At 38.0% G+C, this 25490-nt stretch overlaps 1 protein-coding gene across 10 annotated transcripts in view; it reads right to left on the bottom strand.

The window, feature by feature from the left end:
- GREB1L (GREB1 like retinoic acid receptor coactivator) overlaps positions 1–25490 on the bottom strand; it is a 135064-nt gene that overhangs the window by 37282 nt on the left and 72292 nt on the right. For 3 of the 10 annotated variants that reach the window (XM_027638558.1, XM_027638560.1, XM_027638559.1), the window contains exons 3-12: positions 23904–24075; positions 23445–23642; positions 15818–15994; positions 14162–14338; positions 12137–12274; positions 8863–8997; positions 6870–7007; positions 6414–6533; positions 4177–4314; positions 2247–2432 (exon numbers count right to left, since the gene is read on the bottom strand). In XM_027638558.1, coding sequence (XP_027494359.1) covers positions 2247–2432; positions 4177–4314; positions 6414–6533; positions 6870–7007; positions 8863–8997; positions 12137–12274; positions 14162–14338; positions 15818–15994; positions 23445–23642; positions 23904–24072 — 1576 coding nt within the window. In that variant the 5' untranslated portion in view covers positions 24073–24075. The remainder of the gene's footprint in view (positions 1–2246; positions 2433–4176; positions 4315–6413; positions 6534–6869; positions 7008–8862; positions 8998–12136; positions 12275–14161; positions 14339–15817; positions 15995–23444; positions 23643–23903; positions 24076–25490) is intronic. The other 7 variants (XM_027638562.1, XM_027638563.1, XM_027638564.1 and 4 more) reach the window with 4 other exon arrangements.

Here is a 25490-nt window from a genome sequence, read left to right as displayed (position 1 = left end):
AATGCTGCCAAAGATAACAAACGTGAAATCCAAATAAGTTCAGAAGGCAGACTAAGAAAACCACTAATTTTAAACACATTTCTTTATCTTTTATTGCTTATTCCTTTATCACAGTCAGTGGAATTTATTTATAGAAATGGTATGGCTTGCAATCACAGCTTTAACTGTCTATAGTCTTCATAAAAGGTCTAAAGCATCAGAAATGCATTTATTTTGTTTTCTTTGATTTGTAATATTATCATGAGTTGCTCAGCTGATTTCTGAAAACACAACAGCATCATCCTACAATAATGTTGTCATAATTCTACATGAAAAATGAAAGGAATTCTCAGCTATGTCTTTTTTTCAAAAAAGGAGCATTTTCACAATATTATTTTTATGATCTATGATCACAGTCATCTGCAAACGTATTTCGTAGAAGTAGTGAGATCTGAAAAAATTAGGCAAGACTATCTTTCATCCTTTTGCTTGCTTTTTTATCTTTGCTTTTATCTTATTCTTTCGCAATATACTCTGGAAAAAACCCCAAATATTTTAGTCCTATTTTCTCAAGAAAAAAAAGAGGCTCACATGAATAAATGTTAATTTATGTGTGTATTGGTCTCTTCTTCTCATCAAAAACTTTTGAAGCTGGCTGCCCTCCAATCATCTTTAATCTGCTTTGATGTAACAAAATGGGAAAAAGGCTACAGTTCAGTACAGCTGTCACAGTTCCAACAGTTTTAAGTTTACAGCAATATTCAAACCAGCAACATGTTTTCATCCCCATGCTCTGCAGAATGTTTTTACTTTTCTCCTTGTTAGGTCCTTTCATCTTACAGTGCTGGCACCCATTTCCACATTAGGTCAAATGAAAAACTATTCAGCTTTGCACAGTTAAGAACAAAAGCCAAACTAAACACCTGCTAATAAGGGAACTGCTTTATGCTGAAGGCATAGTGCTCACTAGACACAGCTCAGCTTCAGAAGCTTTGCATGAAGCCTGCTCTAGTTTGCAGCAAGTATAGACTTGCTGTATCCATCTAAGGTTAGGCTTGCTCATGGAATGTGGTTCACTGACTCATAAATTTCAATAAATAGTTTGTTTTTAATTGGACATGCTATATCAGTTTGCTACATGCTCCTCTGAAGGAAATTTGCAAGCTGCCCGTATCAATCCAGAACTGTGTGAAGCAGCTGGTTTAAACATCAGGCACTAAAAACAGAGATTGAAACCTCAAATTAGAGATTTAAGCCCACTGAGAGAAGACAACAGAAAAACATTCAGTCTGTAAAAAATAAACCCTCTGTCAGGTCTAACATGGCATCCACTGGACTATTGAGACAGAGAATGATAAAACTATCATGTTGCTTAGAGAGTATTACAACACAGAACATGGCTTCCTTCCTGTCTGGTTACAGTACTGCAGTAAGGCATAAAAACTCATGGGTGAAACTTGCACAGAGCACATTTGTTCCCCAGATTGTAAGGTTATCACCAGTTGTGCTTCTTTTGAAACATCTGCATATTTCACCATTAGCTATTACAGATGCAGCATGCTCTTCACAAAAGTCATTTCACAGTCCTCCATGGTAAGTAGCATCTTTTTAAATACAAAAGTTAAGACTGAGACTGCCATGGAAGTTTCCCAACACCATCCTGCATTATTAACTTCTAAAACCTTACTGTTACCACTGCTCTTTTTACTCTAAGGTAGAGGAAAATGTCTGGGCCTGCAATAAGAGAAAGAAAATGTGGTTTGCTGGTTTGCTCTCAAACTTGCAAAGAGTCCATTTCAAAAACATTTACAAGAATGAGATATTCACTGAATCACTTGCCTTAGTCTGAATAACAAATGTGGTTTTCATGTAAACAGTGCTGTCACCAAAACAATGACAACGATCACACATCTGCCAGCATTTGTCACAAAACTGAATAAAACAGACCGAGTGTCCTTAGAAGGGGCTGTGATAACTGATGGTTTGATACCCTAAGCAAATGAGTTATCTGCATTGCAAATCCATTTCATAAAGGTGACCTGGTCAATCCCCATATGGAGAGCAGAAGCAGTATCAGCCTCTAAATTCACTCTGCTTCTTCGATCTGAGGAACAAAGTAGCAAAGTCACACACGCTAGATGGAGCCACTTAACCTCTTCCAGCCACAAAAGTAGCCAGAAAATCGGCCCTGAAGGGGACAGAAAGACCGTATGGAGAATAAAAGGACTATTACAAATAAAATCAAGTGCTTATGACAAATTGCTTACCTAGTTGGACAAGATATTGAATAGTTAGGAGTATCATATTCTCCACACTTAGAAGCTGACTGCTGGACAAACCCAAGAGATCCAAATCCTTGTTTTCCAGCTGTGGAATCTTGTAGCAATTCACCAGCAAGGGACTTACAACAATATCACCAACATTCCCATAGAAATAAGGTAAAGTGCCATAACCTATGAAAAAAAGAAACAAAAAAGCCCCCAGAAATTCACGAAATTTGCCGCTGTATGAAATCTTGCACAATGTTGCATTTCCGAACTTAATGTTGTCTGGCAAAACACATTGCATCAATGACTGTTCTTGGCATTATAATTGCTTATAAAATAAATGAGATAGGCCACGGATTCTTTGTTGCCTTTTACAACAAGTGATCACATAGATTGCAAGAACTAACACTAACTGCATGCCAGTAGGATAATAATTATTGTTGTCTGAATACAGATGAGAATATTATCTGCTTGGGTCTTATTCTGACCTTTAAATACAGATTCTCCATAATATAGTGTTCAAAGAAGAAAAATCAATGAAAGCAAAAGTACATTGATCTTAACATTATAAAAACAGCATAAGTCACATTAGCATTGATTCAGCCACTGTGATTGATTTCACTTTTTTGCCATCTTTCCATTCTGTTTTCATAAACAGGTTAAACAAACACCAACAACTAAACATGCTATTCTGTAAGGTAGAGCACATGGGCACAGGCTAACTCATCTTTTCCTTCAAAATGTTTCTCATTTTAAAAAAAAATTTCCACAGAGATTTTGCCAAATCCATCCATTTGGGTACATCTGGTTCTGTACTATTAATAGGACACTGTTTTTCAGGGCCACTAACATTTAGCCTAACTGAGGACTTACTGGCAGCTCTCCAAGAGCCTAAGGGCTGCATTCAATTTGCACTTAAGCTGATGGCTGCAGGCACCCTCATCTTTAATAAGGAAATGTTTCTCTGAAAACCATTAGAGCACCATGCTAGAGCTTTAAAATCGGCTTCCAGAAAACAACACTAAGCAAAACAAACCAGAAGTGTAACCCCATCCTTCACAAATTTACTAGTGTAGATGGCCCAGTTAGTTCTCCAGGAACTGTGTGTATTAGAATTATCTGTGCAAGTGAGGACTTGGAGAACTTCTCCATTTCTTCAGGAATGCTAAATTTTTCCATGGACTGTATTGATAAGCATGTTCTGTTAACACTGAAGCTATTTTATACAACCATCTGTACTATATTGGACCTAGAAGAAATTTAGAGTGAAAAAAAAAAAAATCACTCATCGAAATTTTTTGCATAGTATACCCATATAGGTGAGGTTGAAAGGAATATTGGCATTAAAAATCATACTTTTAAAGTAAAACCAACGTCTTTCTAAGGGTTAAAAATGTACTTTATACAGCTAAAAGATTTTAAAACCTGAAGCCTGATCTGTTATCTCAATTGCTTACAAGAAGTATGGACTATAAATGACAAAAAGTTAGTATGATTTATTTCTGTTTAGTCAGTCCAAATCAATTTTCTAGTTCTCACGTAAAATCCTGGGACTTCAAGATCTGGACTATAAATGCTGCAGGAAATATTTACTTGGTTTATAAGTTGTTTATACTGGAAAGCTATTTTCACTACTTGGAAATATTTCTATTCTTGAATTTTACAAAAATTTTATTTGTATAAAACCTTGATTTGGCCAGTGGTTCTGCACAGATTTGACCTAGTTGTGACCTGTTTGCAAATCAGGTCTCCAGAAATCACCTGACTCTCAGTTTCAAATGTTGAGTAACCAAAGAAAACTATCTGCAACAACTGACTTTGCATTGTACTGAATGCCAGAACTAACAAAAAGGAATTTAAAAAGCCTCTTTCTCCTAAGGAGTGTGTATTAGCACAAAATGCAGCATCTCATCCACAGCGTAAGACTTACCTATCAGAATCACTGGTCTAACTCCTGAGTTATTCAGCAGGTTTTCAGGAACTATTACAGTCTCCCCTGCTGGGATGGGTTGAGGCTGTAAAATTCCAGTTAACATGGATTGAGGAACTGGGACTGACAAAAGAGGCTCTATAAAATAAAGAAAAGAGAAACTTCCATTACTAAAAGGCTCATACTGTGATTTGGCCGTATGAACAAATAAGAAAAAAATTACCACAAATCACTAACTGTAATAAAATTCAAATGGTCTCTGCATTTCCTGCTATAGTTTTAAGTAATTTAAATTAAGAGCCTATGTCCTCCTGTATCCCCATTCCTAAAATAAAACTTTTTCTGGCCGCTGTATTGTTGGTGAGAATGAGAGAGGAAAACACAGGTTTGAATATGCATCTTTAAACAAAGCCAAGTACTAAACCAAAAGGGCACCTCTAAGATGTAGGTCACCCCTCAATACTGCCTCTCAATACAGGGGAAGAGCTGCTCCAAATTCTAACCTGGAATATATGTAGATAAGGAAAGTAAAAACAAAATCTCAAAGCTGTCCTTAGATAGTTGCTACAAGAATAAAAATCAGGCTTTACTCACAAAAGAGCATGAGCAGCTTTCATAAGTAAAAAGAAACAAAGTGCAAGAATTTAATAATCTCTAACCAGGTTTCAAAGTAAGGCCTGCTTCACAAGTTTCTCAGGCTTCATTTGGTGGTTTTTTCAAACAATACCATCAACAAAAAAGCATCAAAGGCAGAATGACTGAATGCATATGTTTTTCCAGGGGAATTTGTTTATCCAACAGAAAAAAAACCACTACTAAAAACTCATGGAAAATGGAGCACACAACAGAGGTAGAAGGTTAGTGGAGACAAAGTCGAGACAAACTCAAGACAAAGGGGGAGATCGCCTTATATCATGTATTTGCAGCAGGTTTCTGAAGCTAGAAACTGATAAAAGCTATGATTTGAGGTGTTCGGGTAGACAGGGCTGCACTATCATGTAATCCTTCTTCCTATGATGAATATCTCTGAAAACAATTCCAAAATATCTCAAAGCCAAGCTCTACAAAGCAGAGTTAAAAATACATTGTGCATGTTGGCTCTTTTATTTCCTTGGATATTTATTCTCTCACTCCATAGAGGTAAGAATAAGTAACTTATTAATCCCTTTTACAAAGTGTGCTGAATCTCACAACTGGAGAAGAGGAGGCTCAGGGGAGACCTCATCACTCTCTACAACTACCTGAAAGGAGGTTGTAGCCAGGTAGGGTTGGTCTCTTTTCCCAGGCAACTATCAGCAAGACAAGAGGGTCTGGTCTCAAGTTGTGTCAGGGGAGGTTTAGGTTAGATATTAGAAAGAATTTCATTACAGAGAGGGTGATCAGACATTGGAATGGGCTGCCCAGGGAAATGGTGGATTCCCTGTCCCTGGAGATTTTTAAAAAGAGACTGGATGTGGCACTTAGTGCCATGGTCTAGTAACCGCAGTGGTAGTGGATCAAGGGTTGGACTTGATGATCTCAAAGATCCCTTCCAACCCGGCTGATTCTATGATTCTATGAACTGAAAAGTATTCAAATAATGAACAGTTTTATTAACAATTATGTATAAAGAGGTACCAACATGGATATTGGTGAGTACCTGTAATTAATTCTATTTCATGTAATGATGTTATATACCCCTCCTACAGCTTTTCCATGCACAACAAACATTTGGTTTCACTTTGTGCTTTTAAATGAAGATGACCTAGTGGACATCAGTGTCCTTCGTTAGGCCAAAATTATATAAAGCTGTTTTTCCTGTGCAGAAACAGAGTGTACAGTTTCTGTAGCATGCCACACCAGACTGAGACATAACATTCAAGGTGAAGGCTAATGAAAATCCTTGAAATGTATTCATATATCCATACACCCGCACAGTTTTAGAACAACTGAATTACAGTTGGGGAACTTTGGATTTCTTTTTAGCCTTGGATTTTAATAATATTATTTTCATCTTCCTTTACTCTCTCTCCCCCAATAGTTTTACTTTCCCTGTGTCCCATCTTAGATTACAACAACAAGGACCAGGCAACATGTGCGCTTTTCTGGGGCATCTGAAAATCTCTCCATGGTGCCCTTAACTACTTCAACAAGTTCAGTTATGTTTGCTGTGCGACGCTTGAAACGCAGCAGAGTGTTACTTGTCTGGCTGAGAACACATTTTAACAAATGACATCTGAGTATTATTCAAGTTTTACCTGTTCTCGTTGAAGGTCGAACTGTAGGAACAGGTACTGCTAAACCAGGAGGTGGGACTGGGGACCCAGGAGACCAGCCCCGGTGGCGTTTCTTTGGTGGTCCAGTACTGGACATTGATGCTGGAAGGAAAGCAAAAATTTAAACTAAACCCCATCCTCCCAAATGACCAAATTCCAGTCCACATTTCCATTTCACGTTGGTGTTGAGTTGGAGTCACATCACAGACCACCAGAGGTTCATACCTAGATTTACACAAAGCCAGACTGTGATGTGAAAATTATCGTTACCTGTGTTAAAAATTGCAGCATTATCATTAATGGTCATTCCAAAAAGCAAATGGATCTGTAAAGACTGAATGGTAGGAACAGCTATGATGGGAAGAACAAAAAAATTACAAATTTCAGGCTCAACATCCAATGCAGCTTAGAATAAAAGAACAGAGAGGTTTTCTTTACCTTGGTCTCCAGCTGCACAGCCAGGACTTGGAGATGTCGAGTGAGGCATTGGCCGGGAGACTGTAGAACTCAATGCGTTATTTCTTCCTCCATTAGCGTTTCCATTAGCAACATCAGTGGCACGCAATGAAAGAGGAGCTGAGTATAATAAAATACAGAGAGTGCATGGCTTGAGACACTCTTGAAAACAAACAAAATAATACAGCCACATGCAGACACAAAAGAACAGGGCACGATGCATGACTGAAAGAAACATACTCCAGGGAAAGCATGAAGCGCGCTTGGCAGAGAAACATTTGGGGGCAGGCTGAAAAATCCTAGCCCTGAAACAGGGTGTGCAGATTTCTCGGTGAGGAGGATAGGTGGGGGAAATAAAAAATCCAAAACAAATCCCACCAAAATTAAATAGGACATTACACGCACAAAAAATTATTGGGAAGTTCATGATACATTTCTTTTAGACACTGAAAATTTCAAAAAATACATACACATAACGAATTCAGTTTGTAAACATTTTTAAGCCACTTTGGTGTACCTTTTTTCCCATCATCCACATGGAGTGTGTTACATAACAGGGCTCTCATCTGATGCTTTCGCAAAGGAGAGTGTGCAGGGAAGACAGGGTAGTTTGCCATAAAGTATACATGGTCTGAGCATCTCTGAGGCAAACCATGCTTAATTTTGCTACAGCTGCCTAAGACAATCCTCCAGTCCCAGCAAGGACTGGCAAGACCCTCTACATCCAGTCCTTGAAATGAAACTATAACAACGGAGGATCACAAGAAGTTACCTTCTCTCATCTGAGCTCCTTCTCACTCTTTTTCAGAACCTACTTTTTGCAGAAGAAAAAAAATGGAATAAACTGCATAGAGCAGACATGGACCCCCTTGCTGTTATCTGCCAGTTCCACAAGGATTTAGCTCCCAAGAGCATATTCCAGGAGCAGCATCAGGAGACGATGTAGCAGCTTGCTGATGTCAGCTGCAACAGGAAGTGTTAGAGATGTGGGTATTTGGCTTAAAACAATGCCACATGGAACTCTCCAGCTGCAAACATCCAAATAAATTTGGGCACAAGATTCTCAGGTTGCCAATTGCAAAACATGAGTAACCTCACTTGCCCGTTGTAGCTCCCATTTGTACTCTGAGTCAACAATTCAGTATGGACAGATATGGGGGACCTGGGTCAGAAGTGGTTGAAATGGTGGGAAGAAATTTCAGCACAAAATAAATTCACTTACATAGATATGGAGGGGAAAAGGGTATTTTACACAAAGAATGATTCATTAGATACAACATAATATTATGCACCATAACAATGTATATTGTATTAAATAGCAGATGTAATACATCATGTATAAAATGTAATGCTCATGTGCATATATAAACCAAATAAATTGATATATATTCTTATTCAAGCATACTGCCCTGTGATGATTTTTTTTCTTTCATTGCTTAAAGGGCTAACCAGTTAAAGTAAAAAACAATCAGAATATCACAACAGTATCAGCGAGGGATTTAGTTGCCACAGTTGAATGTTCTAATTCATTAAACACAAAATACAGAAATAAGTAATTAAAACAGCAGAGATATTAAAACTCCTCTAAATGAGATTAAATTCCACTAAATGTATGTTGAAGAACTACAGCTGTTAGAAATGCAGAAGTACACACAGCTCTCAATTACTAAGGCAAGAATCAGTGGGATATCCAGAGGTAAAATTTATGCTCTCTTACATGTCTTAGGAAGCACAAAGAGGGATATCACATGCACCCTTACCAGAATGCCAAATCTGAAAAGCCAAGGTGCGGCTCAAGTTTGGGGACAGTAATAACTGCAAAAATGTCTGTGCCAAAGACTGCAAGATATGAGAGTTCTGGAGGATGCCAGTGAATGTTTTCCCTGCTCTTTTCCACCAAAAAGATGACACTCTCCTTTCTTGACTGTTAAGCCGATAATTGCCTTGTCTTTCTCTTTGGATAGCAAAGCCATACCTGCAGTAAATGTCTTTCCTACAAGCTGAACTGACAGAGCTAGAGGCTTCACAATGTTCTTGTTTCGGGATTGGTCTTGCGTTCCACTTAAGTTAACAGCAGAAGATGATTTTGCTGGACTGAATACTGAAGAATCTGAGAATAGAAGTTGTTCAATTAATTATGAAAAATTATATACACACATATATATAAAATTTATTATATACACATGAGCAGTCATATGCATTTATCTAAACTCATCTCTGCATGTAATGCAAACAACTTTTTTACATTCCTCAGAAATTACTATGTATTGCTATCTTTTAGGAGTTTTAACAAACATTTAGCTGGGTGTTTATAGAATCTTATAATCTACTGAATCCATGACTGATCTCTTCCACAATATTTTTCATTCATTTTGCTCCTCAAAATAACCTTGTGGGATAGGCAAGTAAACACAGTTATCCCATGTTTCACATGAGAAAGCTAAGACAAAGAGCTTATGTAACTTGCCACCAGCAAGCATAGAGAAAAAGCACTGGAATAAGTTGCCCTAAAGAGGTTATGGAATCCCCATCACCTGATATTTTCAAGAACAAGCTACTGCATCTGTCAGACATAGCTGAGCTTGACATGGGGCAGAAAAAACCAGATCCAAAACCACAGCCTCCTTAAAGCATTACCGTCTAAAAAGCTATGAAAAGTGTATGCCCATTTATAAATCTGGCTAAAAATGAAGATATCTGAGCCCAAACACTTTGCATGAATTAACAAATGACAACTCCATAGAGCACTTTACCAAGGCTAAAAATTATAAGCCTTATTTTATAGAAGGATAAACTGAAGAACAAACAAATTTTAATACTTGTCCAGTATAAACCCATAAATCAGAACTGATTCCAAACCTCTCAGCATGCAGGCCACTACTTTAACATTAAGCATTTCATATTCACAATTTACTTCAAGAAAATTTTGGCATTCAGATGCTGATACACTGACAAATTCAAATTTTTATAACTGGAGCTAAAGAATATTAACTCAGCATCTGTCCAGAAAGTAGTTTGCAACAAGTAGGCAACATAGGCTAAGTTCACCTAAAGAAGTCCTACTAAAACAGCCAGCTAAAGAAAACAGAAGACAAAGGGCAACTTGATCTGCCAAATACATTCAACCTCAGGCCATACACCATTTGGGGAAGGAAGGTGGGGAGGAAGGTCTGCTTTGCCAGACAGAGTAACTGAGATGAGGAACAAATACAGAAGCCTCTGCTGCTGCTCCACCACCAGAAAATCTTGTCCACGTTCACAGGAAATACGCTGAGTGGCTAACAAAATAGACCACCAGGTCAGGAGCTTTGGAGGAAAACACTGGTCTGCCATTAAATATGAGGTAGCAAATATGTAGTGTTAAAGTCGTGGGGTTTTTTCCTATCTCTGGTTCTAATATGTTTTCTTGAAATTTTATCTATGAGTGCAGATGTGGCTGGTACATGTTTAAACATCACACCGGTACCTAACCAGGACTTGTAGTCCCACCAGCTATTAAAATTCTTCATCTTTCTGCTGTAAAACCTTGTTTCTAGTTGCTTGACACTCTTTTAGCACCTGAATTGAAGTTTTCCCTCTCACGTGTCTGCCTAAGACTGAATTTTTGTTCCTGTGTGCCCATAACTGTCTACCTACAGGTATCTTCTAGAACTGTTCGCTTACAAGGGCAGAAACCAGAAATATTTACACAATTTTTAAGGAAGAAAGGGATATGAGTTGACAATGAACTGAAAACAATTTCAGAAAAAACCCTGCTAATAAGAAGTGCTGTTTTAAAACAACCAAGAAGCAAACTCAAGTACAAAGAGCTATGCAGAGCCTAGCAGTGAAAAAGTCAGACCTCCTCCATCATAGGTGACACATGTCAGAATTCATGCCACTGAAAAAAAGGTGCTCTTCCCCCTTCTCCCGGACACAGGGGATTCATGTTTATGTAATGTAGCATTATCTTCACTAGAAGATAACAGTAGAAGGAGATGAAAAGATTGTGACAAGCATGACCTAAGAGTACAAACAGTGACACACAGAAACACCAAGCAGACTGAAAATCGCAGGGAGTGATAAGGAGAAAGCAGTATATAAAAGGTGTATCTATTAACCTGGCAGGTACAATAGATGACAAAGTTGTGTAAATATTAGATTACTTGTAGTTTCAAATAAATAGGTTCTCATGCATCTGCACAGTTCTCATGCCAGGATCTGGAAGCCAAGGGATCATGCAATGAAATGCAGATGTGTTTAAACAACACTCTCATTTAATTTTAACCAAAGTCTGAAGCATATAGCTTCCTAAACAGAGACACCTGGGGAAAGGGCCTCTGAACATGCTAATCAGTGATTACAATTTCATAACAATGTTCAGCTTTTGTTTGTTATTCCTTTTAACATACTTTCTAAGTGGAAAAATTATTTTAACTATATTATTTTATATCTGCATTTCATACTCCTCTAGAGAAATAAATGTTCTGGGACACACATATCAATTAACAGGATGTTTTTTGCTGTTTTTAATTTTTCAAGAAATAGTACAAACAGACACAAAACCATACAAGAGCATAGATGAAGCTGTAATAAAGCAATGAGAAAAAAAAGCTCAAAGAAAAGCACCTTGGCTATTCACAATAAATAAATATATACACGAAATTAAGATGCTGCTTCTTTGTCAATGTCTATTTGATTTTATAGTTTCTCCTTGTTTAAGTATATGATGAAGAGCTTTCTAGAATAGTTGTGAGATACAATAGCTCATATAACACAAAACCACTGTATGCATACAGGGAAATTGCTGTTGTAAGTACACTTTTGTGTGTAATAAAATTTAATAAAGAAATAAGAAAGTAAATAAACTAAAATCTGCTCCCCTAGCCCCAAAAGATTATTTTCCTTCTCAAGATAAATAGCCTAGTCTACATACCAAGTAAACACCTCCTTATAAACGTGTAATTCAAGTTTTTTTAAGAGTCACAAAAAAATTAATGAAAGAAACACAGGGAGGCACAGAATCAAATAAATTAATCAAAATATCATCTGATACTTTTAAACCAACAGCTGTTATGAGGACTAAGCTAACCTTCAGCCTCACCTGGTCTTAATCTTTCCCAAAGCAAATTTTGAAAGGCATCGCCCCCACTGTAATCTATACATGGCTTGAGGTAAATACTCAGTTGTTTACAGCATCCCTGAACCACCAATATCTGAGGTAACTTACCACCCCCAATGGTTATCTTTACAGCACTTTCAGCTCCTACCTGTCTGAGTGAACCCTGATTTGTATCCATTAGCTGATCCACCCTCTGGGGTCGTGGACGGTGACACCGAAGAATTTGGTTTAGCAGAGAGGCTAGCAGCAGATGATTGCCTGCTTCTACATTCTGCAAATGAAGCAGCTACAGTACATATTAACAAGGCCTGCCTTCCAGTTCTAGCAAAGTTCAGCAACACAGTGGCAAAAGGTGACAAAATGTTAGAAGCGTACACACAGCACGTACAACAAACAGCGGCAAATGGCAGCATTCAGTGAAAATAGGGATCTCGCGGTTTAGTCAACTTTGTCTTCTAATCAAGAAAACTTCCCTGGGGGCCACTCAGAGGGGCAAACAAATACAGACCAGATGCTGCAAAACGGCAAGAGCCCTCATTTCACAGCTTCCAAGAGATTTGAAAGGTATTGGAGATGTCCCAGGAAACACTCAGTGACTTCTGTGGCACAACCTGTACACAAACTGTCATATGTTGCCCTTTAAAAGGAGAAATTGTGCTGAAAGCCAGATTCGTAGTAGGTCTCCACAAACCTTCAGGGAGATCTCAGTGCTGCGAGTGTTTGTCTGTATGAAAACTGAATTGGAGGAGGAGAAAGTGACCTTGAAAATCACACATTAATCCATTTTTAAAGCTGAGACCTAATCAGGTTTTGTTTAAAGAGAAGGGGGTGTTTAAAAGCATTTCTCTTCTTCTAATTAGACCTATAATGGAAGTAACAGGTGAAAGGTTACCAGATGGGTGATAGCAATATGTGGATAGAACCTATCAAAATAATGCCCATGAGGTTGATTCTTGGTTGATTTTCCAAACTTTCATGGGACCTCAGAACAGTTGGGATTAGCATATGACCAAAAGTGAAACCAGTATCTGCTTCTCCCACATATGCATTACTCCTAACTGCACTTATTAGGACACATATGAAATCCAACTGCAAAAATAAAATAAGGTTTTCTTTTTCTGTATTTGGAACTTCACTATCAAATTAAATATTTATGTCATTTTTGTGAAAAATGCAGATGAAAACTCACATCCACTCTAAAGCAGTAGTAAATTATACTTGTAACAGAGAAAAGAAGCTGAAAGTAGGCTTGCTTTGAACCACTAACTGATCCAAACTATAATCACTCATACAGCTTGGTGATAACCATCTCTTTCTGGTGTCATGCTGCTATTCACATGAGGATGTGACTCTTCAGATGTCTGTCAGTCCTCCTGTGGAGCTTCTCCTCTCCTCACATCAACCTTTTTGGAACAACAGGGAACAGATCAAACTCTGTCTTTTACTGAGTGAGACCACAGCTGAGAAAGTCAGGAGTCTGCATACAAACCAGCTTAGCAGACAACAAGTAGGTAAACCATTCTCTCCTTGAGTCTTTTCATGGCTCTAGCTCCAAATACCTACATCCTCCAATAAGAGACCCCATGCCTACCTTGCCTTGGGGTCACAAATGTAATCTCTTTAGCACGTGACAATATTGCACAGGCTGCTCTGGTAGAGGGTAAGCCCAAGTGTAAAACACTGTAAATGGCAGGAGCATGCAAGTCTTTTCTTTCCCTGAGACCAGTGACCTGAACTTTCTTAATCTTATGGCATGCTACTTATCCCCAGGCATTAGACAGATTGAATTGCACCTGCTAAGATGAATATCAGTGGAAAACCAATGTTGCAGCTCTGGTTGTGAGTCACCTTGCTTCAGGCACATAAAAGAATCATCTGATTGGATAACCTTATTTATCCTACAAAGATGACTACATAGCCTAAGACAGGCAAATGTAGGGTTCCCATTGAAAGTATGGGAGATGGAAGAAGAACTTTTACAATTGCATGGTTACTATTAAGACTTAAATAAATCTCTTTGGCAAAATCCAGACTTCAGTGAAAACAGGGAGAATTTTTCCTTCAGCAGTTAGTTTTGAATGCATACATTTTCAACAACAACTTTCAATTTTTCATTCAACATCACACCAATAATATAAAAAAACCCCTCTAATTGAATGGGTGCCTTTATTACCTTTCCAGCAAATAAGGGGTCCCTTTGACAGTACGCCTTGGGAGCTTCTTACTAGGTAGTACTTTAAGTGCTTCTGCTTCTTTGGCTGAGTAGTCAATTTCAGGTTGATATGGTTGGAAAATTCCGTGAAGTATCGAAATCCTCTTTCTCCACAGCCTATACAATTCCCGGAAAATCCTGGAAGAGCGAAGCAGAAGATTACATGCAGATTAAATGTCTTGTACTATCTGCTAGGAATAAGGCCATTTAACCTACCTGCACGTCTAGTTCAAAGTGACTGGAGGCCTTCAGTCAGACAGCTGCTGTAGACACCCTGCACAGCACATGTGTGTCAGGAAGAGGCCAAAGAGAGCCAGATTTTAGTCTTAGTTTTTCTGAAACTCCTCCATCTTTCTGGGGCATACTAACTTATGACAGAATCCTACCACAAATTTTCCACTCCACACAGTGCAGAGAAGAATAATTACTTGGCAGGGGGAGAGCTATGATGCCAGGCTAGGAAATTTCCACGAGGACGAAAAAATAGACATTTTTTCTACATTAAAAAACAATGGGTTCCAAACTGCATGCATGTGTCTCAAAACAGTGGCTAATCCATAGCAGCAACTTCATGTGACTGAAATCAACCTCTAATAAGTTTTCTCTGAGACTCCTTACACAAAGCATTTTCCAACCAGCTGATTCTATGATTCTATGATTCAACATCCCCAGCCATACCCAGGGAGGGGACATCACACCACAGCTTCTATCTAACTCAGGCCCGTGGATATCTGCCATAAATCCAAAGGTTACAGTGTGTAGTAGCATAGTAAATGGGTTTAAGGGAGAAATAACATTAAAGTAACAAAACCAAGGTGTTTTCTATAGTTACACAAAGAATTGCTGCCCTGGACCAGAATTTGAGCAGTGTAGTTAAATCAGAGTATTTATCTTTTGCTGTGCTTTCTTTCCTGTTGAAAGGTCTTTCTGAATATATTCTAGGTAGCACAGAGACTGGAGGGGGAAATGAGAGAGTAAATTCAAAACAGGTTAAAGGAGCCAAAATACATTAAATCACTTTTACTAGCCTGTTCAGATGTATACCAGCTGTGACCCAGCAAGAAATCTAGGTGCATGTATGCCTGTCTTCAATCATCAAGAAGCATTCTTGTATTAAAATGTTAAAGCTCATAAATGTAACCGATCATGACATAATTGGTGGGGTTTTTTTCCTTATGTATTAGATGTTGAGAAGCAAATTACTCTCAAAGGTCCTACTAAGAACAATGTTCCCAGTGGAGCCAAGAGCAGAATTCGTCCCTTAATCCACAGAAAAATAGATAGCTCATCTTCAGTACTTGCATGAGCATATTTCTTCTTAAAGGAAAAAGCTGTAAGCTTCAGTAGAGATAGAGTACATGGATAGTTCACATTCAGAATGCCAGGGCTGCAATTGACTTCTGCCCACACCGAGATATCAATTGTGTTTAATTTTGGAATCAGGGACTTGTTTTAAAATAGGCTTTTAAGGTGGGTTCGTCTTTAGTTTTAATTTAATGATATCGCTCCTCTCCTCAACCACTTCTAATAGAAGGTTATTAGCTGAAATTACTTTGGATAATTTTGAACTGACTTTTTTCTTGAATTATTACAGTACAAAGAAAATAAATCTCTTACCTAAAAGTGCATTTTTTCCATGATCATCTGGCAAAAACCGCTTGTCAACAGCACAGACTAGAATGTGCTCAGGAAGGTTGGGAGATTTGGCTCCTACTAACAGGAAGCCTGCTGGGATATCGATTTGCTCCATGCATAGAGATACTAACCGTAAATCCTTGCCTGCTTGACAAAAACCTATAAAACAAAGCAAAACAAATGATAACTCTTCAAAAGATTTCATTTTCTTCTTTTTATCAGTTAAAAAAGTAAGTGGGACTTCACAAATGGATGCTGTAACTGGGAATTTTAATATACCCTTTTCAAGGGAAATAGAGGAAATTCAGGTAACATCTCATCAGATCTACTAGCTCAGGGTTTCAGAGACAATAGATAATATTATTTTAAAGAGATCCTGAACATATACAGGCACAGAAGATATTTAAGTGTCCAAACACTAGTTTACAGCCTTTTCAAGAGAAACAATGCTGTCTTTATTGCTTGTAACAGGCTGGCATCAATACATAAACACCAGTAAGTAATACAAAGGAATGATAAAAATTGATGAAATTCCAGCAAATAAAAGAAGAATTCACTGGTTTTAAAGATGTACACCATGTTTTTTCTAAGTCTTCAACTAAGTCTCCTGAAGTCTCAGTGGACTGCATGACTTCCAAGTCTCCAGTTAAATTTTCCCCCACCCAAATACACATATGCACATGAAATAGGGACGTGAGGTTGGTCCTTGTGCTTCTAGTCAATGTATAGCTAAAGCCAGCAGCAGATACGGGCAAGACTGGGGACCTGAGCAAGCATCTGCTGTTCCACATCCTGCAATGAACAGGTAGCAGGCTGGGGTGCACAAAAATCACAGCAAGGCAGCCCAGAGCACTGTCCAGCACCCCAGTGGGGCCCCTGGGAGCTCAGGACTCAGAGTGAACCAGGCAGGTTGAATGGGACAACTTAGTGCAATTGTGGGACTTCTGGGCGTCCAGCTGGTCCAATCTTTTGCTCAAACCAAAATCAACTGCAAAGTTAGATTTTTTTGACTAAGTAATTTACAATAACATTCAAAGACTCTTCCATTAGTTTCAACACTGGACTTACAAGGATCAAAATCACATTCCACTTTTTTGTAAAACTCCATCTTATCAAGTTTATTGAGTAATTTCTACTCTCAAGAAAGGAAAGGACAGGTGTGAGTGAAAGCAACAGTCATGTGACTTCCTCCACAGGAATGGGTATGATCACACTAGGCTTTCTAATTTCCCTTAGGCAAAAGTCAATGAAAGTACTACCAAGTTTTATGAAGGACTAGACTCTTTTGTTGTGTTCTCCTCCAGTTCACACTTCTTCAGTTGCAAGATCAGTGCTACTGTCTGGCCGCACACATTTCCCAGCAGCAGCTGGCAGAATCCCCCCCATGTTTCAGGATATCCAAAGGCATCACACATTTACCCACTGACCACCTCTCTTCTGCTACAACCATAGAAATATCGTAATGTAGACAACATATGCATATATCTGCATGAATCAGTATTTCAAAATTAAAGAAATCATAATCACAATAATCAATATTACTGTTAAAAGCAAACACCTCAAACTAAATTTGAGATTACTGTAAAATCTATTAAGACTTCAATCATCAATATATATATCACTTACACTTAACAGAAAATATTATTCGTGTAGTCCTCACTCAACACAGAAATTTTAAGGGAAAAAAACCCCAAAACCAAATCACTGGAGAAAGACACTGCCTAAGCATCTGGTAACACAATGTGATCACAGATTAACCAAGAGTCACCTCACCCATTATTAATACGTATGTCTGCACTGCTCCTATGCTAAAACTTAGTTTAAAACTTCTTCAAAAATTATGAAAGTTAATGTTCTTTGGTTTTATCTCAAAACTGTACCAGGTACAGAGCATGTGCGAAGTGCAAAGTACAGAAGCAGCTAGCATGAATCTCTCGGCAAGCAGCAGCTTGCTGAAAACAGGGTCCAATACAGGTTCAGTCTTGTGCCTACACCCAGAGTCTGTTGAACCAGTTCTTGACTGAATAGTTTCGTCAATTCTTCAATCAGCTCAGTTCCAGCAGCAGCTCATTTGAGCTGAAAGTTGTCTTGGATTCTCCCCTCACACATTCCTTTTTCCAGGAATTAAAACAAAGCGCCTAAAGTTTTCATGTATGAATCAAAGGATTATAACAATAACTTACCACTAAGAAGTGTTTTACGGGAAAGTATTAAACCAGCATATTTAAAGTAAAATTTATTCTTTTCTGATTAGACGCCACTTGATTTTTCTGTGTAAATTCTTTTTAAGGTATATTCTTTAAAAGCACATTCACCTTGATCAAGGCTAAATATTATGTAAACTTTTCAATGTAATTTAGAAGAAACTGTTAGAGATAAACCTAGGAAAAAAACTCCCTTACATTCAAAATAAAAATTGCTTATTCAAATGTTTATGCCATTTGTGTATTATGTCCAGAATTTTCAAAACTGATCTTAAATTTTTAGACATTCAGTGAAATCTAAGTAGTTGACGTGCTTAGAAAATACCCCTCTACATCTAGATTTAAAATAGAAACCCACTGCTGACAATGTGGGCAAACAGGAAATCTGCAGATAAGTATTATGAAACAGCAAGTGCAATAACATTTCAAGACAGATTGAAAACTGTGCTTTTACACAATGAGTTTCTAGTTCTGCCTCTACCTAAAAACATTCAGGAAATGCCTAGAAGTACAAACAGTGACCACTAAGAGGTTTTTGAATTAATTGTTAGCAATAGCAATACTAGGACACCAAAGAAAGCAAGATTTTGGTTGTCTGTGTTGTTATGTGTCAATAGAGACTTGCTTTCAGAAGGAGCACACGACACTGAGAAGGCTGAATATCATATATCCTGTAAGAAGCTTAGAGCCTCTTGGGGTGTCCCAAGAGGACACCCTTTTGTGCCCTCTTTTGATGTTCCAGTGAAGTTAAGCAGTGCTCCACAACATCTGAAATGGAAACAAAGACTCAGTTATTATCCAGCCTAGAAGCAAAACAACTTCAGCTACACTTGAACAGCTGCAAATCACCATTCTGCACTGAGTCCTCAGGAGAGAAGCTACAGAAAAATCCTAAGAAAGGCACCACAACATCTCAACAATTTACAAGCATTACTCAGTAACATCTTAGCAGTAGCCATTGAAACAAACTGATGTATCTCAGTCTGCTATCATGGAAACAGCAGCTTCTTATCTGAGAGGCTGTAGATCTGAACATATTACATATTTCCCATCATTTAGGATATGGAGGACTGTACTGTAGAAATGCTGCATCCTACCTAATCTGTGAACAATACCTGAGATTTACCCTCTGCATCATCTTTTACTTTACCCAAAGTGTTCTCAGACTCCTTCCATGCTCCCCTTCCTCCTTGCACAATCTCTTTTGGCATCCTCCTCTGCTTTGCTGTTGGCGACATCTCTGGATCAGAGAGGTATGCATGTGTAGATTGGCTGGCCAGCACATGCCTCTCTAATGTTCAGACTGTGTGAGAGTTATAATTACTTTTCTGCCAGAGGGACCTTATATCTGGGGACACTGATGTCATACAACCAGCTCCTGAACTTCACAAATCTTGCTGAAATTCATTACTTTTAGGATCTCTACCTCTCTGCCAGCACCAGCAAAAAGCAGCTACTGGCGCAGAGCTCACAGGTGACTGCCAAAACCTTGTTTTCTGAAGGAACATGACAAGAAACAGGGTTGACACTGAACTCTTTCCTCTGGCTCCCCTTCTGCAGAGGGAAAGGGATCCCAATAGGTGAGCAGTGAGAGACATAGTACAGACAGAACCTCAGAGCCTCCATGAGCTCTTCTCTTGTTTAGTCAACAGCTGCCACAAGAGAAGCAGGTAGTTCTGCAGAGCTTGGCCAGGTACAGCTGGGGCTTACTTCCATCAGGAAATATGGACAGGATGCAAATCTGCTTCTGTGCAGTAAAAGTCTTGAATTTTCCTTCAAAGGCATGCAGATGGTACACTTCAAGAACCTTCATTATCATTCTTTCCCTTGGCTTTTAGGGCTGAAAAGAACTTTTTTAGTTTTTTGCTGCTTTTTGAAACTGATTGACAAAATTCCACCCAAAACACATTGATTTGGAAGTGAGTAACTGACTGTGGGGAGAGAAAGGGGGGATTAACCCCTCTCTCTGTCTTTTTCTAACTGGCAAGCAACACTGAGGCCTCAACATTATTTACTTTTCTGTTTTGCAAGATTTCGCATTGATAGTTACTTATCTATTAGAAATAACCATTTCCACATTAGGAAAGACAAGACGCAGTGCCTCAGCACTAGCAGAACTTGTATTGTCCATTTTTAACACTTAGAACATGCAAAATCCATTTACATTTCATAAATATTCATTTATAATTGTGCTAAATTTCTAAGTCAACAGCACTAACACTTCCAACTCCTAAGAAGAAAGAATGGCACTTTGGTGTTGCATTTACTTGTGTACTGTTTATGGACATCCAAGCACAAAGAGGAGAAAATTCATGAGCCACTAAACCAAACCAACTTCTCTTTATGAGATTTTTTTATTGACATGTAATAGTAAAAAGCAAAAGCCCAAAGCTGAGCTGCTCCATTAAAAAAAAATAAATCATCTTCTCACAGGATATCAGCTTTGTTTCAAATGAAGAACAGGTACTTATATTCTGATTAAAGATTTGCAAATACCAAGAGCAGTCACCAAAAAACCACAATCATAATGGCTTTTACAGACATTATCTGCATTTCTTTGAAGGAAAATTCACTAGTTTTTGCCTCTGAGAAGAACATTTGCATTCTCTAACATCACTTCATATAAAGTAATCCAGTCCCATCTTTCTGAAAATGAAAATGTATCCCCACATCTCTCAACACTCAGAAGTGTTGAAATCTTCTTAGAAATTAAATTTGTATATATCCTCCCTTTCCCCACTATTACGAGAGGTTTCCATGTGCGATACCAGCCCGTTGTTGCACTGTAATAAAGGGGTATTTGCATAAGGAATTAGCTTCCAAGAATTGCATATGAATTACGGGTCACTGTCACTCGCCATTGTAACCTCACAGTAACTGATCAGGTGTTAAGTACCTGCTTACCTAATTGCTTCTGAAACTACCTTGGCCTTTCTTTAAGCACCAAGTAAATTGAGGATTTACTAACAAAAGGAAGGTGATACTATTTTGCTTCCCACAGCTTGCATAAAATGTTATTCCACAAATTAGAAACAGCTTCTTTTAAAGCTACAGCAAGCAAGTGGTTCAGAACAGCTTCTTGTATTATTTTGTTGCCTATTCGAGGCACCCGTACGAAAATGAAGAATTATTTTTCTTGAAATTCTGTTTTCATGGAAGGTGTAAGTTAGTTACAGAAGTTTGTGTTGAGCAGGAAAAAAAAGTCCCTGAAAATAAGTGAATTCCTTGTATGACTAATAGTAAGGCAAGTGGCAAATGCAGTTGCTCTTTCCAGTGGGCTAAAGAGAATTAAAGGATCTAATATAGTCACCAGCTGAGAAGGATCCTCAAACAAACTGTCACTTTTGAGGTACTTATTTTTTTAACCCACAAATAAAGACATTAAGTTCTACTTTCTGCACCCATGTGACTGACAAAGTCATCTGAATAACAGAACAAGTCACCACAGAAAATAATATGATGGTTATGGCACGCATCCTGAACTCAGGAAAATTAAACAGCAGAAATACCTTAAAGGAAAAAAAAGATTTCACCCCACCTGCGCTAAAAGGTGGGAGACGGGTTTTACAGCAACCAGAGCTATGAACTGCAGGTTCTAGTACCGATATTTTGCTCTTAGATAAGCAATTAAATACAAGCTTAAAGTATCCAAGGACAGCGAATTCAATTATTATATCAATATGCTTTAATATTTTCATAAAATTATTTATCTTTCCAATTAAATCACTGAGATAAGGGATGTAAACAATGGCAGTGATCCTGTCTTACATCTCTGGAAGGGCATATTCATGCAATGAAAGATGAGCTATCAGATTAATATCTTGCTGAGATACGGTCTACAGTGTCAATGTTTGGGAACCTGTGTGTTTCGAGCACTTATGTAAAGCTGTTCTAACAGATCACTAGCAGTATTTGGAAAAAACCACTGCTTTTTTAAATCAGGTCCTTGACAACACTGAAGAGCAAGGCAGATTTTGTAAATTCAGAATGGTAACCTTAACAATGAGTAAAGAACAATCCTGAAATTCTGGAGATGTAACACAGGAAAATTTCTTCTAGAGTGTTTTGATCATAAAAGACTGATAGATAAAAATCAAAACACAGAAGCCCCACTGGAAGGTAAGATTTTCCAGGACATGCTAAAAAGCTTACTATTACATATATATATAGTTGAGCACATATTAATGTAACTGGGCATAATGTTGTGACATGCAATATGCAGCCACAGAAGAGAAGTCTGCACTGCCATGAGAGCTGACGACCTCCTTGCAGTGCCCCGCCAGAAAGAGCAGCTGAAAAAAACAATCCTGAGCAGAGGTGGCAAAGGTACTACTCCTGCTCTGCAAAGGAGATTTTGTAGATTTGACTGATACTTGTCCTCAAATGAGAACACCTTTCTAGGAATACATAATTTCATACTTTCTCCTTCTCTCTCCCCTCCAAAAATGTCAAAGAATTACCATTGATGAGTTCTTACTTCTATCACTGTGTATAACCATACGTTTCAGCAAGGTACAAAACCATTTCACAAATTACAACTTTTGATGTACTCTGCACAAGGAATTCCATGATTTAGGGGTATGTTGAATAAAATGTCACGAAGGGCTTTTGGACCTGATGGGAACAGATGCTCATTTTCAAGCGTCTGAAGGGAGCAGGGGGATGTTTTTATGAGAAACACATCTAATAAATACAACTAGATCTTCCTTCTATGAGGAAGTTAAATCTTCAGAATAGAACAATTATAGGATAAGGTAAACTGATTACATCAATTTTACTTTGTCCAAGTAGGTATATGCATAATGATCTGACCCTTTCTTTAACAATTTAAAACCAAAAAAAATATAGTACTGTCAACAATTTTGCTCATCTTGAGCAACAATCAGGTCAGCTCAAGGTAAGCAAGCAATGGCCAACAGGCATATGGGGAAAACAAAACAGACAAGCTTCCACTACCAACCCCTTTTATCACCTTGGTAGCACAAAGTACAGCAAGCTTTTTCTCCATTTTCTTTTTCCAGACTCTTCCTTCTGCCCATGGAAGTAACTAAATCCAGCTTTGCCAATGTTTCTGAGAATAATTTAGGTATAGATCGAGAACCAGTCATACTGACGCCAACTTAGGTAACCTCTTTGGGGACAGTAAACCAACAATAACCACAGAAAATAAAGGGCTTTCAGAAACTAATGAAGGGTCACAGTCAGTCCTAGACACTGCTTTCAAATAACAAATAACACTTTATGTCCTGAGACAAGTCCTTCTAATCCATATCCCATCAGATTTAAGGCTTTGACTATAAACTGTATTTTCAGACCTTCTAGATTAAGAGTTTCTAACTGTAGAGAGTGCACATTATAATTAGAATTAGTTTTAAAGATCGTACAGTAAAAAAAAGGATACCAACCATCAGTAGTGCAAGACCCTTCTGGGGCAGGTTTTTGCGAATATGGGATTGGTGGACTACTTGAATCTGACATGTCTTCATCCTCTTCTTCATCTTCCATTTCATTAACAGTTTGGTTGGTAGAAAAGTCCAGGTTTCCATTTTGTGAATAGCGATGTACTAACTCTTTATCCAACTCCTCCACCTTTGGCTTCACATCTGAAGAAGAAAAATAAAAGAAGAATAAAAGCTAAGAAAAAAAAAATTAAACTTTTCAACAGTACTTGCATTTCTCTCCTTTTAAAATAACCAGCATGCTGTTTTTTCTCCTTAATGATGCCCTAGATTCAGATTTTGTGTCACAAATTGAACTTTTGTGCAGTTTTGACTTTTTTTTTTTTTTTTTTTTTTAAAAAACCCCAAAACAAAACGCATCCCACCCTTTTTCACACAGAGAAAAACAACTGAAATGTGCCATACTTTCATGGTTACCTTCCGGCAAGAAAGGAGGCTGGTCAGGATCCAGGTATAGCTGTGAGAAGATTGGTCGGGGGACGACGCTGCTACATCGCAGAGAAGCTTCTATGGAGTTATGAAGAGCTTCTTCAAAACGGGCAGATTTTAGTTGCCCTGCATATGAATTCCCCATGATCTAAAAACACAGAGGAAACAGCTGATAAGGGGATGGGAAAGTGTATACACAATTCACAAATGAAGAATGAGGCCTTACTATCTTCCATCATGTCAGTGATATACAGTTTGCAAGAAAATATGCTATGAAAACAACACCTCTAACTAGTATTACATATCCATATTTCTCTCTCAATCTCTCCTTCTGTTCCAACAAGCTTTTAGCACATTTCCAACACACTGCTCAGTGTCTTTTCATACATGGCCTCTCAACAGCCTCAGGAACCCACCTGGTATAAAAATTAACGGAGGGTAGATAAAATCATTATTATCAGGGGGTTTTTTAGGGTATTTGGAGTAGGATACAGAGGGGCACAATAACACACACAAAAAAAGAAAATTTAAAGAAACAAGTTGAGCTTCATCACTTGTTGTCAAACAATGCGTTTACATGATTTTACTTGTCAGTATGCCATCACCTGTAGAGAAGCAACACACAGAGACATCCAATAACCTGAATTTTTGATCCTGTTAATATTAACTGAAATTACGTGGAAGGTCAGTCTCTGTCCTTTCAGAGTCTTCACCTCTTGTCTTCAGTATAACACTATGATTTACATGTAGTCTGATCCACCAAAGGACCTAATCATACTCTTACAACAAAGGATGTAAGTAAAAAAAGAGAAATAAATAACTTCTAAACCATATGCAACAAATACAGTGAAATGTCTTTATTTTAAATTATGCTTTACACTAATATAGTGATAGCAATCTCTTAAATATCTACCTTAATGATTAATATTTCTGTTTATATCAATGATGAATTTATGAACGTCATAAAATATTCAAGCACAAACAGATAATTTCTTCTCCTTGGATGACATTACACAGCCCACTGAGTGCTGTATTTTTGCACCCAGCACTAGGATGCAGAGGCATAAATGTAAACATGTAGTAACAGGATGGCCATGGAAGGTTTTAAAGTGAGCTAAAAGAGACTCAATGAAACCTGAAATTTTCCAGTTTACTAGATCATTATACCATACGACATTTGTTCCAAAGAACAGTAATCTAACATTTTTCGATATTCTGAATACGAAACTGTACTATCTGAGAAATTTATTTCAACAAAGTTTTTCCCGGCTAAATCAATAGATAGAAAAGTAAAAAGCCTTATAACATTATCTTTGTACTTCCCTTCACTAGATGTCACCTAGCCCTGACCAGGAAGAGACCTTGGCCAAGAAGATAAGCTGGCATTTTGAATAACTACAGCTCCACTTCTGCTTTATCACTCAGTTGCTCGAGGTCCTCAGGGCCACCTGGAAAAGGGCAATAATTGTGACAGCCACTTCCAGAAGCATTTCAGGTCTGCTGGTATAGACAAATATTTAAGAGCTAAATATTGCTATTCTACTGGATACACAGACACAAAAC

The sequence above is a fragment of the Corapipo altera genome, unplaced genomic scaffold (assembly GCF_003945725.1).
Source record: "Corapipo altera isolate COAL_440 unplaced genomic scaffold, ASM394572v1 49, whole genome shotgun sequence".
In the NCBI taxonomy this organism is placed as follows: domain Eukaryota; kingdom Metazoa; phylum Chordata; class Aves; order Passeriformes; family Pipridae; genus Corapipo; species Corapipo altera.
This window is presented reverse-complemented; position numbering and strand designations above follow the sequence as displayed.